The 18,004-nt window shown below is 47.9% G+C and overlaps 1 protein-coding gene across 1 annotated transcript; it reads left to right on the plus strand.

Annotated features, from left to right (window-relative positions):
* The first annotated feature begins 4,875 nt into the window (after nucleotides 1-4,875).
* On the plus strand, nucleotides 4,876-8,838 carry NENF (neudesin neurotrophic factor). Its single transcript, XM_008073571.1, has 4 exons — nucleotides 4,876-4,908; nucleotides 6,086-6,146; nucleotides 6,896-6,999; nucleotides 8,527-8,838. Exons 1-4 carry the CDS (start codon nucleotides 4,876-4,878, stop codon nucleotides 8,701-8,703), a joined length of 375 nt encoding a protein of 124 aa, XP_008071762.1. The 3' UTR covers nucleotides 8,704-8,838.
* The last annotated feature ends 9,166 nt before the right edge of the window (nucleotides 8,839-18,004 follow it).

The following is an 18,004-nucleotide window of genomic DNA, read 5'->3' on the forward strand; positions in this document are numbered from 1 at the left end:
CTCCAGTCTGGGTGACAGAGTGAGACTCCAACTCAAAAAATAAATAAATAAATAAATAACACCTCCTTTCACTCTCAGAAGTGTCACAGGTTGTATAATACTGGATCATACCTGGTTTTGAGTCTCTGTTCTGCTGTGTGACATGTGACTTGGGGCAGGTTACCTTTCTGAGTCTCAATTGTTTTCAATAAGCCAGGGTTCCACCGGACAACAGAACCAGTAGGAGATACACACACACACACACACACACACACACACACAACACACAGCTGATCACTGAATACATAAGGGTTAGGGATGTAGTTGAAAATCCACACAGAACATTTTTTTAGAGTTGGGGGTCTCGCTATGTTGCCCGAACTGGAGTGAAGTGGTTATTCACAGGCATGATCATGGTGCACTACAGCCTCAAACTTCTGGGCTCCAACAATCCCCCTGCCCCATCCTCCCAAGTAACTATAGGGACTACAGGCATGCCCCCACAGCACCCAGGCACATATAACTTTTGACTCCTCTCAAACGTAACTCCTAATAGGTTGCTGTGACTGGAAACCTTACTGAACATAAACAGCCAATTAACACATATTTTGTATGTTATGTGTATTATATACTATATTTGTTACAATAAAGTAAGCTAGTGAAAAGAAAATGTTATTAAGAAAGTCATAACAACTGGGCATGGTGGCTCATGCCTGTAATCCCAGCACTTTGGGAGACTGAGGTGGGAGGATTGCTTGACCCCAGGAGTTCCATACCAAGATCTCATCTCTACAAAAAAAACTAAGAAATGAGCCAGACATGGTAGCACATGCCTGTAGTCCCAGCTTCTCAGGAGGCTGGGGTGGAAGGATCACCTGAGCCTAGGAAGTCAAGGCTGTGGTGAGCTGAGATCTGGCCACTGCCTGGGTGACAGAGTGAGACCTCAGCTCAAAAAACAAAAATTATAAGGAAGAGAAAATATATTTACTATTCATTAAGTGGAAGTGGGCCATCATAAAGGTCTTCATCCTCTTCACATAGAGTGGTTGGAGGAGGAAGAGGAGGAGGACAGAGGTGGAAGAAAATCTGCATGTAAATGGACCAGTGCAGCTCTAACCTGTGATGTTCAAGGATCAACTATATGGATAGATATAGGTAAAGTTTATTGCAAGGATTGGTTTACAGGATTGTAGAACTGATGGGCAAGTTAGAAATACATAGGGCAAGCTGTCAGGAAGGGCAGACTGGAAACCCTTTAACAGGAACTGATGTTGTCTTCCACAGGTAGAATATTTTCTTTGTCAGGGAAACCTCAATTTTATTCTTTTTTTTTTTTTTTTTTTCAGTTGGAGTCTCACTGTCACCCAGACTGGAGTACAGTGGCTGCTCCTGGCCACCGCAGCCTCGACCTGCTGGGCTCCGGCGATCCTTCCGCCTCAGCCTTCCAAGTAGCTGGAACTACAAGCGTGCTACCACGCCCAGCTAATAATTTTTTGATTTATTGTAAAGATGAGGTCTCGCCAAGTTGCCCAGGCGGGTCTCGAACCCGCGGGCTCAGGCAATCCACTCACCTCAGCCTCCCAAAGGCGCAGGATTACAGGCTGAGCCACCGAGCTCGGCTCTCAATTTTATTCTTAAGGTCTTTCAACTATGGGGTTATGCTTACCCAGATTATCCAGAATAATCTCATTATATAAAGTCAACTGATTGTAGATGTTAACTACTTCTACAAAATGCCTTTATAGCAACTTTTAAATGAGTACATGATTGAATAACTGAGTATAGTAGCCTGTCCAAATTGACACATAAAATCAACCATCATAGCGGTTATAATCTGTACAGGCTGTTTCATGAAGATTGAATGAGATGATGATATGCAGAGGTTTTGCATAGACGTGGAATAGGACTTAGCATAGTCATCCTTAATAAATGTTAGCTGCTGTTATTTTTGTTAGCTTATTAAGGATACAAACAGGAGCCAGACACGGTGGCTCTTGCATGTAATCCCAGCTTCTCGGGAGGCTGAGGCAGAAGGATTGCTTAAGGCCAGGAGTTTGAGACTAGCCTGGGCAACCCCATCTCTACAAAAAATAAAAAACAAATTAGCTAGGTGTGGTGATGTGTACCTGTAGTTCTAGCTACTCAGGTGGCTGAGGCAGGAGGATTACTTGAGCCTAGCATTTCGGGTCTGCAATGAGCGATGATCATCCATTGCACTCCATCCTAGGCAACAGAGAAAGACCCTGTCTGTCTCTTTAAAAAAAAAAAAAAGATACAAACAAGAGGCATCACAGTTCTTTTAGGTAATACAGAAATTCAGAAGCTCTGAAAACTAGAATTTTTTTTTAAATAAGTCGTTTGATAGCAAAACCCAACTTGATCTGAACTCGTTTGGTGGCAGAACTTTGTTGGAGCTAATACCAGTCAGTGTTAGTCTTTATTCCAGTTAGTGTGGATATTCAATTTCCTGTTTTACTGGAGAAATATCAGTATATTTGATTATGGGTGTTGCCTTGGACCTCCCTAGAGGTTGGGGTTCATGTCCCCCATTACACCTTCCTAAAATCTGACAAATTCTAATACCCCAAACACTTCTTACTCCCAACAGTTTTTGCTACGGGATTGTGGACCTGTATAACAAGTCTTTTTGAAACATCTAGCTATTGGTATCTTCCTTCTACTATAATCTGCTTGGATGAGACCCAAGGCAGACCCACTTGTACCAGTCGCACATCCTGCCATTTGGGTGAGAGCCCAGGCACCCATGCAAGGGTTTGCTTAATGTCTTCAGCACAGGCTTCAGATTGAAACTCCATGGGGGTCACAGGTACTTCTTTAACAGAACCACACTGTCTTCTGGATCTACTGCAAGGAAGAAGCCCAGGTGGGAGGACAGCCCCAAGACTCAGAGGAAAGCTAGAGGTCCTGGTCTTGTTTATGCAGGGCAGATCTCCTGACTTCCTTCTATCTGGGTACCTCTGACCCATTTCCTGTTTATTTCCTGGTGGCCTGAGTCTTTGGAGTTTCCCAGGAGACTCTTACCCTCTCCTGGTCTGAGGCAAATGCCCTTTCGTTCTAAGTATGCCTTCTGGGAGGGGCAGGGCAAGAGAGTGGACTAAACCTTGGGTTCCAAGGCTCCAGGTTCCCAAACCTGCTCTTCTTCTCGTTTCCTCTGTGATTCTGGGCACAGTCACTTAACCTCCCTGGGCCTAGACTTCCTCATCTGTAATATGAAGATGTTAGACACATTATCTTCAAGGCTCCTTCCAGTTTTTGTTTTTTTTTTTGAGTTGGAGTCTCACTCTGTCGCCCAGACTGGAGTGCAGTGGCCGCTCCCAGCCACCGCAGCCTCGACCTGCTGGGCTCCGGCGATCCTTCCTCCTCAGCCTTCCGAGTAGCCGGAATTACAGGCATGTGCTACCACGCCCGGCTGATTTTTTGATTTATTGTGGAGATGAGGTCTCGCCGCCCAGGCGGGTCTCGAACCTGCGGGCTCAGGCAGTCCACTCACCTCAGCCTCCCAAAGGCGCGGGATCTCTCACCTTTTTAATTCTCACAATAGCCCATTATTATTCTCCTGTAACAGAGGAGAAAGCTGAGGCACCCAGAGGTTAAGTAAGTTGCCTAAGGCAACACAACTTATAAGTGGTGGCTCAAATTCAGACCCCTTTGACCTGCAAACTTGTGCTACTACCATGACATCATGATGATTCCTCCTTTGGTCTCTTAGAAAAAGACAGCCCTTTTGCTGTTATTTATGACCTGCTGTGGTTATAATTAGTTAAAAAGTGATGTATCCATTTATATACATCCAACCTTAGATCACATGGCATTTTGTTGTATTTTCCATTCTGTGGCTGTTTCTTTGATCTTTATTTTCTGTGTGCGAAGAGCCATATAAACATAACATTCACATACACAAGATATAAAACATGTATCTTATCACCCATGCAGGATGATGGGGGTGAAGTTGGTGCTGAGCATGTCTTTATCATGTCTCTGTGGATATTTCTATTCCTGAGTCTGCATTTACATGCCGAGGCTTCTACCCGCCTTCTTACTTGACATTTCCCGGGCCTGAAGATCCGTGCCTGTGGGCTCTTCTGTCAGTAGGTGTCCTTCTCCACGTGCTCAGAGCTCACTCACACAGCACACTCAGTTTGTGACTGATAAAGCCGTTCCTCTGTGTGGCTTGTGAATATCTATGTCGCAGTAATGCCTTAAAAGGTGCTAAACATTCTGTTCCACCCCTATACTATTGACTTCCTCTCAGGGCTCACAACACCTTTAAGGAGGAGACAGATACTTAACTGTTGAAGAAATGCAAAGTGTTAGTGATAAGATACATGTTTTATATCTTGTGTGTGTGAATGTTTATATGTTTATATGGCTCTTTGCATACAGAAAATAAAGATAAAAGAAACAGCCACCGAATGGAAAATACAACAAAATGCCATGGTTAAATTATAACTGTAATATATTTCAAAAATTGATATAAATGCATAATGCCACTTGACAAGCAATCAGAGCTGACAAGTAATTACAGTGAAGGGAAGGCAGTAACTCATCACAAAGAAAACTGCAGTCTGCTGGCTTGTGAAACCAGGCCCTTCAAAATAACCCTTGTTAATGAACATCTATATACCTAACCCTGAATTGTACCCCACATCTTTAAAATAAAAAATTAATAAAATTAATAATTAATAAAGCAAAATAAAATAACCCTTGTGTGGGGTGGAGTGAGTGTCTACAAAGTCCACAGAAGTTCTCAGGACTGAAGCACCCTAGGGAATAATGAACACCAGCCATTTACTGAGCTCCTGATGTTGTGCCTGCAGATGCTCACATACACTGTTTTTGTCAGTGTTCTTGCGAGTTAGGTGGGATTATCCCCACATGGCAGTCAGTGAGCGGTCATGTGCCAGTGAGGTGTGTTTCCTTGGACATGCCGTTTAGCTTCCCTGAGCCTCAGTTCCTGTGGCTCTTAAATGTTTCATGAAATACTTGACCATAAGCTCCACAAGGGGAAGGACCCTAAAGCCCACCCCAAAGAGAGGGCCACATAGTATTGCTCGGGAGCTGAGGCTCTTGTAGACCCAGCAGTGACTCCCATCTTCAGCTGGCTTGGGAGCTACATGGTTGAGGTCCCTGAACCCCCATGGGTGAGACAAAAGAGGAAGGTCCTGTCCTGGGTGTCCTGACACTGTGCTCATTGTTGTCCCAGGCTGAGCCCAACTTGGTGGAAGTTGAAAATACATGCCATCTGCTTTTGTATTATTCTCTTTTAGTGGAGGATCTAAGGTCATATCTTATACCCACTGATCTAGCAAGAATAAAGTATAAAACCCATTGCTAGTCAGACTGTGGGGCAACAGCACTGCTTACTTATTTCTAGCACTGTAAATGGCTTAATGTTTTTGAAGGACAAACTGGTAAACTATAAAAAGTGGTTAAGTTGTTCATATACTTAGGCTCAGGAATTCCATATATTAAAGTAGGCCTCAGAGAAATAAATTGCCAAATTAGAAAGTAATTTATAGAAAGATATTCATAATATTGCCATTTATAGTTCCAAGGATTGCAAACAACCCAAGTACCAAGAATAGAAAAAGACTAGCTAAGCAAACAGGTACACAGTGTTACTAATACACGATGGGGTCCTGTGGAACTGTTTAGGCAAAAGCCATTTTGGGTATTTCAATACATGGAAATGCTTATACAAATTAGTGTTATCTATAAGAAGCAAACATAAAATAGATTGTTTATACTATGTACATCCATGTATGTCTGTTCATGAAGATGAAAGGAAATTTGGACTGATTTAAGTAATTCATTATTTAATATTTTTTTGAATTTTTATCTGCACAAAGTTGCCTTAGTTCTTGGTTTTCTTTATAAAGGAGAGGATTGCCTTACCCTTGCATGAGACTTCATGAGTTTTCCATTTTTTTGTGTGGGCATGACGCCGCCCAGGCAGGTGGCAAGCTCAGAGAACCTGGCTTTGTGGAAGGCTGCTTGTGACCTTACACACTGCTGTCTGCACAGGTCAGGACTGGTAGAGCTGGACTCTTCCCATCCTCCTCACAACCTCTTCTCTGCTTTCTAGGACAATAAGCCCATCTACTTGGCAGTAAAGGGAGTGGTGTTTGATGTCACTTCTGGAAAGGGTAAGTGATTTGGCATTTTCGATATTTATTTCCAGGGAACTCAGAAGACAGAGTGGGCAGTTGGAGTTATGAGAAGAGGGAGTGAATGTTGGGCAGGTCCTTTTCCTTCCATTTTAAATGACTGAATTAAGTTCATCTTTGTCAGTGTTTTACTTAAACACTTTTTTTTCCCTCCTAACAATCCCACGCCCCTACTCGTAAGACTTTCATGTCTCATTGCCTGTAGAATAAAATTCATACTTGATGATTTAACCTAGTTGGAGCAGTGAGAGAAGAGTTTCTTAGTAAAAAGTTGGCATTATAGAACATTTTAATGCCATTTAATGGTTTTCCTAATTGTATCTATAAATGATATAATAGAGGTAGTTTGGTAACGGTTCATCTTTTATTTGTTACTAAACACTGCTTAATGAAAATAGACTTGGTTTTCACCAACATTTAAGAAGACTGAGGCTTTTCCTTGTTTGCATTTTTAATATTTCTAAGAGACAATTTTCATTCTGTATTTTCTAAAAACCACCTCTTAACCTGCATGTGTGACATATTCCATATTTTGGATTAGTGGAATCCAACCTGATGGCTGGAGGTGGCTTATTGGACTTGATGTCGTCACTGCTTTGCCTCTCCTCAGGCCTGCAGCCTCTTTTGGGACTGAGTGAAGCCTTGGGACCCCCATCCCCTGTGTGCAGGCTCCTGGCTGCCCTTCATGTATACCATACTCATGCCCTCTTCCTTCCTTTCCACTGCAGAGCTTTATGGACGAGGAGCCCCCTACAATGCCTTGACTGGGAAAGACGCCACTCGAGGAGTGGCCAAGATGTCCCTGGATCCTGCAGACCTCACCCATGACACTGTGAGCCACATTATGAGCCTTTGTCAAAACGTCCCACCCCCTTGGCCATGGCTTTTTCTTTTCTTTCCTTTCTTTCTTTCTTTTTTTAAAAAAACTTCTGGGTAATAACAAAGCTTCCTAACTAGCCTATTTACCTGTGGCAGTCCACTTGGTGTGGTGGCCAACCATTTTTTTGAAATAGATTACTTACTGTTCCACTCCCACTCAGAAATCTTCCATGGCTCCATATTATCTAGAGTCAAGTCCAAACTCTTGTAAACTTAGCATCCAACTCAGTGATTGTCTGTAATGGAGTGGGAAACTGGCCTTGTCTTCTCCCTGGCTAGACTACTAGGGTTTGATGGAGAGGGAAGGGATGGTTGAGCGCCCCTAAGATGGAAGGTGTGGCAAGTGAGGTAAAATGGTATGCCTTTTGGGTTCCAACTGCCCTCTTGACCCTGCAGCCTCACTAACTTAGAGTGCCGCGGTCCAAGAGTCATGCAGCCAAGCTCAAGTCCCTGTGTCACACAGAAAAAAGAGAGGTCCCCTCTGTTTTCACCAGCTTCTGGGGGCCATCAGGGAGGCAGCTTGCCCCTGCCTTTGTGTACTTGGCAAAGCAGGCCTGGCTTTTTTATTTTGCAACTTTTTTTACTAAGAAAAGCAGGCCTGGGCACTCTGGGCTTGGCCGACAGCAGGGAGAGGACTCATGGCTGCCAGGCCACAGGTCTGGCTTGTCTTTGCCTTGTCAGTGTTGTCACACTGGATCTCTGGAGCCTAGGGCTATTTGCTTGTCAGGGACAGGATTGACTGGTTATGGGGATTCTCTAGAGAAGGGGAGCAAAATGGGAGAAACTCCAGGCAGAGCCTGTTTCACTTCACACATAAAATTCAGTCAACATGTCCCGAGGATCTGATCATTTGTTGTTGTTGTTGTTGAGTTGGAGTCTCAGTCTGTCGCCCAGACTGGAATGCAGTGGCCGCTCCCGCCACCGCAGCCTCAGCCTGCTGGTCTCCGGCGATCCTTCCGCCTCAGCCTTCCGAGTAGCTGGAACTACAGGCTTGCGGTACCACGCCTGGCTAATTTTTTGATTTATTGTAGAGCTGAAGTCTCGCCAAGTTGCCCAGGAGGGTCTCGAACCCACGGGCTCAGGCAATTCACTCACCTCAGCCTCCCAAGGCGCAGGATTACAGGCTGAGCCACCAAGCCCGGCTGATCATTTGTTTATCCAGCACATATCACTGGGCACCTACATTACGGTGTCCCCAGTGCTGGGGATACCTCAGTGAGCAAGACAGTTAAACCTCCTACCTGCAGGGAATCTGGGAGACTGGTAGGGGTAGAGGCAGACCCCCAAAGAGGAAACAAAACTAAGCTTGATAATTTCATCCAGTGACGGGTAACATATAGCCCATACATGTAACCCACACAGCTCTCTTGCATTAGGGCTTTCGAGGTGTGGGAAGGGAAGGGCAGGGATGGAGAAAGGCCAGTGCCACACATGACTCATTTACCTCCTTCTCCTGTGTTTCTTGGACTTTCTCCCCAAGACGGGTCTCTCGGCCAAGGAGCTGGAGTCCCTAGATGATGTCTTCACCAAAGTGTACAAAGCCAAATACCCCATCGTTGGCTACACAGCCCGGAGAATTCTCAACAAGGACGGTAGCCCCAACCTGGACTTCAAGCCTGAAGACCAACCCCATTTTGACATCAAGGACGAGTTCTGAGGCTCTATTTACAGGAGCAGGCTCTTGGAAGGGTGAGACAGGAAGACATGCAGGCACCAGATTTCCTGCCAAATCAACTACCCAAAGCCTCAGAGTCGTCTAGATCCGAATAAAATAGATACTTACCCTGGAAGAGTGAATACTTTTCATTGTCCTTGGTCAAGTGTTCTGTGTACCTGGGGATTCCTGCCCACACCCAGCCAGGTGACAATAATAGCTGAAATGGGAGGTCTCCTAGATGTCAGTGTTGGCTGTCTGGGCATTGGCATTATGAATGACCTTTATTTCTTCTTACATTTTTTTTACTTGCAGATTTCTACTGTGATAATGTTAACTTTATAATCAGAACAAAAATCAACTTCCTGTTTTTATAAAAGGTGAACTTTTCCACAGGGCTATCTCCTCAGAGCCTCCTCAGCATCCCTTGTAAGGGGTGCCCTGCCACAGCCCTGCTGTTCGTCTCCTCTTCCCTGAGGGGGTCAGGCAGCAGGGGCACCAACCAATGTGGCAGGAGTAGAGAGTGATGCGGGTGGATGGGGTGGGTGGACGATGAGAAAAGGAGCTAGGAACCCAGGAGGGGATGAGAATGTGGCCTGGCCTCATCCTTATGTGCAGCTGGAAGGTGGTGAGACCGGCTGGGTTGCAGTGTGGGTAGACCCTGGCTGGAGGTCACTCCAGAAATGGTGAAGCATACTCCTTACACTGGACTGAAGTCAGGTTTTAAGAGGAAATCCTGTGGAGTGGGGTTTCCCCTAGGACAGTGGTCCTTAACCCCTGGCCATGAAGTAGTAACAGTTCGTGGCCTGTTAGGAACTGGGCCACACGGCAGGAGGTGAGCAACGGGCAAATGGAGTTCTGCCTTCTGTCAGATCAGCAGTAGCATTAGATTCTGATAGGAATGTGAACCCTGTTGTAAACTGCACATGTAAAGGATCTGGGTTGCACACTCCTTGTGAGAACCCAGTGCCTGATGATTCCACCCCCTACCTCCCATCTGTGGAAAAATGATCTTCCCCAAACCGGTCCCTGATTCTGAAGAGGTTGGGGGCTGCTGCTCTAGAGGACATGGGCAATGCCTGGAGGCAGTTTTCATTTTTGATTGTCACAACCGCAGGGTGCCACTGGCATTTAGAGGCCAGGATGCTGCTAAATATCCTAAAATGCACAGAACCCGACTGAAAAGCCATTTAAATATGACCACTAAGTGTTGGATGCCCCAAAGGGTAAGCAACAGAGTTGACTGTTCCAAAGAAGAGCAGAGCAGAGAGGCCTAACCAGCAGTCCAGGGCCCTAGAGGTGTGGGCTGTGTGGCCGTCTGGCCCAGGCCCCAGCCTTATCGTGGCCCGAAGACGTCTACACTCATACCTCACACCTTCAGGCATCTGCACCATGGTGTTTCCTCATTATATCCTAAGGGTCTGAACAAAGCAAATACTCTCTACGCTGGCTTCCTTCACGAGGCTGCTTTTCAAGTCCCAGTCTCTAAAAAGCACGGTCTGCTGGCACGTCAACCTCCTGAGATGCTCCTGGGAGGGGCTGAAGCTGGGAACCCAGGCCCAGGGCCCAGAGCCCAGCGCCCGGGAGACAATGAATGCCCTGTCTCCAGGACCTCCCCAGAATCCCCATGGTGTCCAGAGATCACCTGCAGGACCCGGAGAATTCAGTTGGTCCCTGCGACATTGGCAGCTTCCAGCACCGAAGGCCTTGCTCAAGCAGACCTGGAACTCCACAGGTTGCCTCGCAGTTGGTGGGGCAAGTGACCTCCCAGGCAGAAGCTAGCCCTACAGACCTCTGTCCAGGACCAGTCAAATGGAATTATTGCCTGGGGGGTTATTTAGTGCTGTGTTGGTCATCTTTTATGCTCCATTTCACAGCCTGTCAGCCCAGCGTCATCTCTTGGTGCTAATTCAGCTTTCTTTCCTGGGCTCCTCTGCCTGGCAGAGCTGCTCAAGCTGTTTTGGGGCATTTTCAAACAGGCAAGGGCAGGGAATTCACATCCCCTGGAGGCAACCTGCAGTCAGTAGGGGCCTGGATAGACAAATTCTCTCTGTAGCACTGAGGCTCATTCTGCAGGTTCCTCAGAGGGACATATACACAGTGGTGTCAGCTCTATGACACACCCGTGTACTGGCCAGGTCTCCCTCCCAGATTCATTCTTCCTTGTCACCTATGCCTGGTCCCACAGATCACTTCCCAAGTGTGTCTTCCTGCACACAAACACCTCTCCAACTTTCTGCTTTTGGGGAGCACTCACACTAATACTCAATCTGTTTCCTCAGATACCAACACAATCCTGTTACAGCAAACTTAGGTTTACAGATAACATCTTACATGTGTATATAGTGCTTTACAGTTGACAGATTCTCATTCCAGTCACGATAGCTGTGTAACCAATTGTCCCCAGAACGTAGTGTGAAACCACCATTTATTGTGCTTAGAGATTTTGTGTGCCAACAGCTCTGAGAGGGCGCAGTGGGGACAACTCGTCCATCCCTGATGTCTGGAATCCCAGCTGGAACGAGGGGGATTGGCTCACATTTCTGGTGGGTGATGCTGGCTGCGGGCCGGGAGCACCATTTGTCTCTATGGGTAACTTCTCACGGTGTGGTGGCCGAGCTGTCCCTCCTTTTATGACTTAGCCTCTGAAGTGAGGCAGCATCACTTCTGTTTGCCACAAGGTCCTGCCCAAGGTCAGGGGGCACAGGGCAATTTTGGGAAAACAGTCTGCCACGGTTTCCTCCTCCATCTTCTCCTCTGATGCTCACAGAAGATCTGCAGTGCTTAGACCAAGCGGCAGGTATGCAGTAAGGCACATTTGCCTTGTGAAGAGAGAGGTTTTAGAGTCAGACTGACCTGTGTTCAAATCCTAGTTTCATCATTTACTACTGTATGATCCTGGGGAAGTTATTTAGCTTCTCTGAGTTTCCTGGCCTTAAAATAAGGGCAAACGTATTCATTTCACAGGATGGATGCTAGAATTAGGAGCAGTTGCGTATGTCGTATGCCCAGCAGTCTCCTGACACCTGGTGGGTGCTCAGTTTCTCTTTGTTTCGCCCCTTCTGCTGCATTCCACCTCTTACCTCCTGGACTGATGGACATCTTGGACTTCCCAGCAAGTGCATGGACAAAGGTGAACAGTGAGCACCTAGGCACACGTCCAGGGTCTTGGCAACAGGCTGGGGTTTGGAGGAGGTCAGATGAGCAGGTACAGTGCCCTCTCCCTTCCCAACCCTGGACACGACCTGAACTGAGCGCATTCACCCAGCTCCCCCCAGTGGACATCTCCCACATACAGCCTTGGAGTCTCCTAGAGGCCGCCTAGGTTTCCTAGATGCCCTACAGATTCCCCCAGAGTCCAAGAGCAAGGGGGGAAATGCTCCTCTGTCCTGAGGGCTTTGCCAGGACTGCAGTTTTGCTGCCAGAGGCCTAACAGCAGGTGTGGCTGGGTCTACTCCAAATCACCTGGGGGTTTGGATCTCTGCTCAGCTTTCCAACTCCCCTGGGTGCCTTTTCCCTAGTGCCTCCCAAAGTGTTGGGATTACAGGTGTGAGCCACCGTGCCCAGAGCGCTGTAATTTCATTCTATTTGTCTGCCTCGGCATCAGGATGGGATGCACTTGCCCCATTCACAGCTGTGTCCCCACCACCTAGAACAAGCCAGCACCTTCATTGTCTGATACATGAATGGATGAGCACATGAACGACTGGTGAATGAATAGAGGAGTGAATGGCTTGGTGCCCCCACCCAGGACACACTCCTTCTCTTGGGCCTCTTTCACTCCTTCCTCAGGGAGATGAGTGAGTCTTGGTTCCCCATCCTGGAGCATCAGAGCAGCCCCCCAGCCTCCAGCCAAGACCCCAGCAGAGCCCGCCTGGGCATTGCTTCCAGGACCACTCCTGGACTAACCTTGCCTGAGTGTTTTTTGCAGCCTCATCCTCTGGGGAATGTATAAAAATAGTAAGTGGTTCCCCTGGCAACCACCACAGCAAATGGTAACCAGGGTGGGCGGCCTGGGACAGCCTCACATCTGGGAGGAAAACAAATACTGCCTGCACTGGTAACTATCTGGCCTTGGCTGGCCAGGGCACCACTGAGCTGCCTCTCCTTGTCCAGCGGCTTCCTGGAGACCACCTGCTCTGAAGTCCAGAGAGGAAAAGCGGGCCAGAGGAGCTGCCCCATCTGGCCAGACAAAGTGCATGGACATCCCTGTCAGTCCCTGGGTTGTTGCCCCATCCCCTCCCTGTGGGGTCACCAAGGGCCTCTCTGGCTGTCCCATCTTGTCTGAGTAATCAGAAGACTTCAGAAGCCACCAGCAGGACACTCCATCTTGTTGCCAGGATCTAGTATCAGGTGTACCCAGGTGTACTTGCCATGCTGAGCTTGTCCAAGCCCTCACCCAACAATTTGGGTCTCTGCCCAGGTCTTCAGCCTCCCTGCCTCTGGGCTCTCCCTGCTCTCCAGCCAGGCACACAGTCTGGTTCTTGCCAGCTCCTCCTCTTCGCAGGGCTTAGTCTAGGTGCTGCCCAAGGCCCAGCTCTTGTCACTACTGCCTCCTCTCTAGGATGATTAGAGGGCAAGGGGCTCCCACAGGCTGAGACCTTGGGGTGTGGAAATCGGGACACGGGCTGCTGGGATGCTGGAAGAAAAGGCCCAGGAAGCACTGTCGAAGGGTAAAGCCAGCGCTGGCTGCAGACTTGACAGGAAGCCAGGCTCTAGGAGATCCTGAGAGAGGGAACGCCCGGCAGCTGAGACGCCAAGTGGGCCTCCAAGTAGAACCTGGAGTGTGACCCTGAGGTGTCAGAGCAGAAGCCCCAGTCTCCATTGGGTGGTTGGTGGGTTTAGTCTTATTCAGCCAAGCTGCTGCTGTCTTCTCCCTATTTGTGAGTGAGGCACTTGCTCCCCATCATTCCCCGACCTTCTGGAATACTGAGTTTGCAGTGTCCCCTTGGCTGTGTTACCTCCACACAGGAAGCCCACACTGTCCTTGCCCCTCCCAGCTAAAGCCGGCTTCCTGCCTCCGCTAACCCTGTGAGCGTTGCTGAGGTCTCATGTGCCTATCTTCAGAGTCCAGTGTGCTGTTGATGGTGATGACCACAGCGGCACTCACTGGGCTAGCATGACCCACAGGCTGGCACTCTGTGTTTGCTGCTTCGTTTGAGGAAGTACTAACATTTTGCAGAGGAATGAGTGCATCCTAGGAAGAATAAGTAACTTGTTAGGGAAACTGACAACTAAGAGGCGCTGGAGCTGGAGTCCCAAGACCCGTCTCACTTTCATCCCCTGCTCTTAACCATTCTGCCCTGTTGCACTCGGGCCTGAAGATCGAATCTTCTAGGAAAGCCCCTCCCCAGCTGGAGTTAGGATGTGGCATGCTGGACTCATGGCAGAGATATTAAAATCCGAGGCAGGGAAGGTAACTTGAGGTCCTGTGGAGGAAGACTCTTCTTTTTTCTTTTTTAAAAACACATAGTTTAATCCTTTAGTCAGCAAGTATTTAGCGTGCTCTAGTCTTCACTGAATTCTGTGGTGAACAAGACATGCTGTTGTTTGACAGAGATTCTCTTGGACTGAGGATGTGTGATACAGGCTCAGGCCCCACCCAAAGGGAGGCAGTGGGACCCAGGCCCACCTGTGGGAGGGAGCTCAGAGCCTGCCACTGGCAGCTGCAAACCACCCTGAAGGCATGAGGGGTAGCAATGGCTGTGGGGGCCAGTGATGCCCACGTGGAGGCTGGGTGCTCCTTTGGCTAATGTCCTCCATATTTTTGGATTTGACCTCAGCATTAAGGAATCTCTTACTACTCAGGAACCTCAAAGTACATTTGTTGCCTTCCAGCCTGAGCCCTCTCACTTCCTTCCCTTTCTCGCTTAGCCACAGCCCTCCCCTTGACGGTCAGTCATCACCTTCTCTCTGCTTCATGCCACTCCACTCTCTACCATTCCTTCAAGACTCAAGCACTTTCCTTCTGTTAAATAGAATGTATAGGAGGCCATTGATTTGGACTGAACTCCTGCATAGGCCCCAACAGGCCAAACCAAAATGGAGTCATTCGTATTAAGGTTCCATGTCACCAAACCAAAAACCATGCTGTTTACTTTTAAGATCTGACCTTTGGCCGGGCTCAATGGCTCAGCCTGTAATCCCAGCACTTTGGGAGGCCGAGGCGAGTGGATTGCCTGAGCCTGTGGGTGCAAAACCAGCCTGGGCAACTTGGCGAGACTTTGTTTCTACAATAAATCAAAAATTAGCTGGTGTGGTAGCATGCACCTGTAGTTCAAGCTATGGAAGGCTGAGGCGGAAGGATCACCGGAGCCCAGCAGGTCGAGGCTGCAATGGCCGGGAGTATGCCTCTGCACTCCAGTCTGGGCAATAGACTCCAACTCAAAAAAAAAGATCTGACCTTCTGAGAACTCAGGAGATGATAGCCATAGCCCATTGAGCTAACAAGATTCTCTAGGAGGAAAGTAACTTGAAACAACCAATCTGTATCTTATTTCCTATTTCTGCTTTCTTCAGTCATTCCCGCCTGTAAATCTCAGCCCTTTCTACTCTGTAGACTTGATGCTGTCCAGTCCGTGAATTGCTACTAAAAGTCAGTTAGATCTGTACAACTCAATTTATTGAAATTTCATTTTTTGATATTTCCCACACTTATTAATTTTGCTTGATTTCACATATCCATCCATCAACAAACCAGATGTGTACTTCATGCCTATTCCATGTCCATTACTGCCCTAGGTCCTGGGTTTGGGATGGGAGGAAGATTTGAGGACAATAAATGAGGGAATCTTCTCTGCTCTTAAGGGTCTCCAGGGAGGAGAGCCGTGGACTGAGTAGCAAAGTGGCTTTTCTTGGACCAGGAGCTGGAGATCTACAGGGCTCCCAGCCACAGAATCCTGAGCAGGGCAAACTGGGGTAGGAGCTTATGGAGGAAGGGTGAGTTTTTTGTGGAAGCTTTGGTGCCCCCTGGTGGTTAATTCACAGAACTCTCCAGCAGCTGCTTTGTAGAGCCCAGAGAATTAAGCTCCACTCAAGTACTTCTATTTTTGGTTCCCAGTATTTCCATAATGAAATGCTAACAGGAGCAGCCAAATGGTTTCCCGAAGGACCTGAAAACTGCACTGCCAAACTCCCTGTTCTCCAGCTTTCTGTTCCCCAGGGGTCAGATTCACTTTTCATTCCCAGAGGCAGTTCTCCACCCCATACAGTTTGATTAAAGGGTCCCAGGGGCAGCAACCATATGTTCGCTTTGTTGAGCGCTGAGTCCGCCCTCAGAGGGAGGGCTGTGTGCACACTGAGAGTGACGTGTTGGAAAGAACACTGGATCCAGGATCAGGAGGCCTGGATGCTAGCCCCACTTCAGCCGCTGAGTAGTGGTGAGATAATAATTACAACAATAGTTACATTTATTCAGCATTTACTCTGAGCCAGGCAGTTGCACAAACACTTTACATACATTGTTGACTTTGATCCTCATAACACGCCTAGGAGGTTGATATTGCTATGATTGCCGTTTTACAGAAATCAAGGCACAAAGAGATCAAGTAACTTTCCCAAGATCGCACAGCGTGTGGCAGAGTCAGAACTTGAATTCATGTTTCCGGTCATTCACCATGCCTCTCTGAACAGTGGACTGAAAAGAATCAGAAACTAGTGGTAGGGTCCAGAAATGGGTGTTTTTAAATGTTCCCCAGGTGCTTGTGATGCGGAATCACCTTTGAATCTAGGGGGTCCCAGCCCCTCTAACAGTCGATGAGCCCTGTGCCTCCCAAGGGGCAGGAGGTAAAGTTATGATGAGGAAGAAGCCTGGGTTTGGGCCCTAATCCCCAGAGGTGTACAGGACTATATAGGGCCACAGGCATGGCGGAAATGCCACAGATGGCTTCTTGCCTGCTCTCTCTCAATCTGGAGATGGCTTGAGGGAGAGGAAAGCAACTGTCTTCTATAACATTCTTTAGTCTGTTATGCCTCATACACTCCCCAATCCGCGGATCCATCACCTTTCCATTGGTCTCAGTTCCCCTAGAACCATTTTCTATTTTTTAATGGATTCATTTGACAAACACTTGAGCCTTACCATGTGTCAGGCCTCAGGTCTGCAGGGGTGGAGGCCTGTCCTCATGTGTCAGCTGTCTAGAGGAGAAGATATGCTATCAACAAGTCATGAAAAAAATACCATTGCACCTGTGAAACTTGTAGAAAGCTACAGTACACAGTGATGGAAAACAATAGAGCAGAGGAGGGACTTAATTAGACCAAACGGGCCAGAAGAATGTTTTGAACCTGTACCTCCTATGGGTAAGTGAGCTTTTCTCGGAATCTCTGCGGGTAACTGCTCCAGGACAGTAGGGGCCACTGCTGATGTTTCCCCCCAAATGCGCAGGTGTTCCTTAGAGATGGAGACCTTCTTTGTCACAGAAACGACTCAAACCAGTTTGGATGTTTGGAGACGGGGTGATGACAGGTGATGTTTGGGACTGGCTGTCAGAATCAGAAAAGTCCTTGCAGTCAGGGCCTTGAGGTTTGCTGACTTTGCTGTGACACTCCAGGGGCAGGACCCATCATCCAGTCTGCACCTGTGGTCCAGGAGTGGGTGTATACCTCGGTGCACAGGTGTGCAAGTGCAGGTTTGTGTGTGTGTGCACAGGTGTGTGTGCACAGGTGTGTGTGTGTGTGTGTGTGTGTGTGTGTGTGTGTGTGTGTGTATAGGTTTTATGGCTCCAGCTCCTGGGTACACTAACTAGTCTTTCTTCTCTGTTCTGTAATGCTGGGGCTGGGACTTGGCAAATCACCTTGGGCTTTGCCAGCTGCTCCCTGTCAGACTTGGCCAGTAGGAGGTGCTGAAAGGATACTGGAAAGCTGGAGGGAAGCCCTGCTCCCTCCCGTTTGCTTACTGTTCCTGAAAGTGGTTTCCACAGTTCTTCTTCACCCGGTTCCTTCCCATAGCAACAGCTCTATTCAGTTCACAGTCTTTCAACACTTGTAGAACCAGGTTCATCATCCCCCACTTAGGGGTGTTAACACCAGCCAGCAGGCATCCCCACCTCAGATGGAGCCCAGTCTCAAGAGGCACTCCTAAGTTTAAACCATTCCAAATGTTCCCCCTTATTGCCTTGTCTGAGGAGTGGCAGTGCTTCCTCCATGATGCCCTTCTAACATTCTCTGATATTAGTGTTGAGGTGTCCAAATCATTTCCTGGACATTTTTTTTTTTTTTTGAGTTGGAATCTCACTCTGTTGCCCAGTCTGGAGTGCGTGTCCTGGTGAGCCCAGCAGGGACGAAAAGCAGTTTGTCTAATCCC

Source organism: Carlito syrichta, unplaced genomic scaffold (assembly GCF_000164805.1).
Source record: "Carlito syrichta isolate Samal-C Ts95f unplaced genomic scaffold, Tarsius_syrichta-2.0.1 Scaffold315946, whole genome shotgun sequence".
NCBI classification, from domain to species: domain Eukaryota; kingdom Metazoa; phylum Chordata; class Mammalia; order Primates; family Tarsiidae; genus Carlito; species Carlito syrichta.

Bases quoted from the DNA above. Each gene is read 5' to 3' on its own strand.
- NENF (XM_008073571.1), top strand. From the start codon at position 4,876: ATGGCAGTCAGTGAGCGGTCATGTGCCAGTGAG. The intron at 6,147-6,895 runs GTAAGTGATTTG...TTTCCACTGCAG, and splicing joins TGATGTCACTTCTGGAAAGG to AGCTTTATGGACGAGGAGCC. The intron at 7,000-8,526 runs GTGAGCCACATT...TTTCTCCCCAAG, and splicing joins CAGACCTCACCCATGACACT to ACGGGTCTCTCGGCCAAGGA.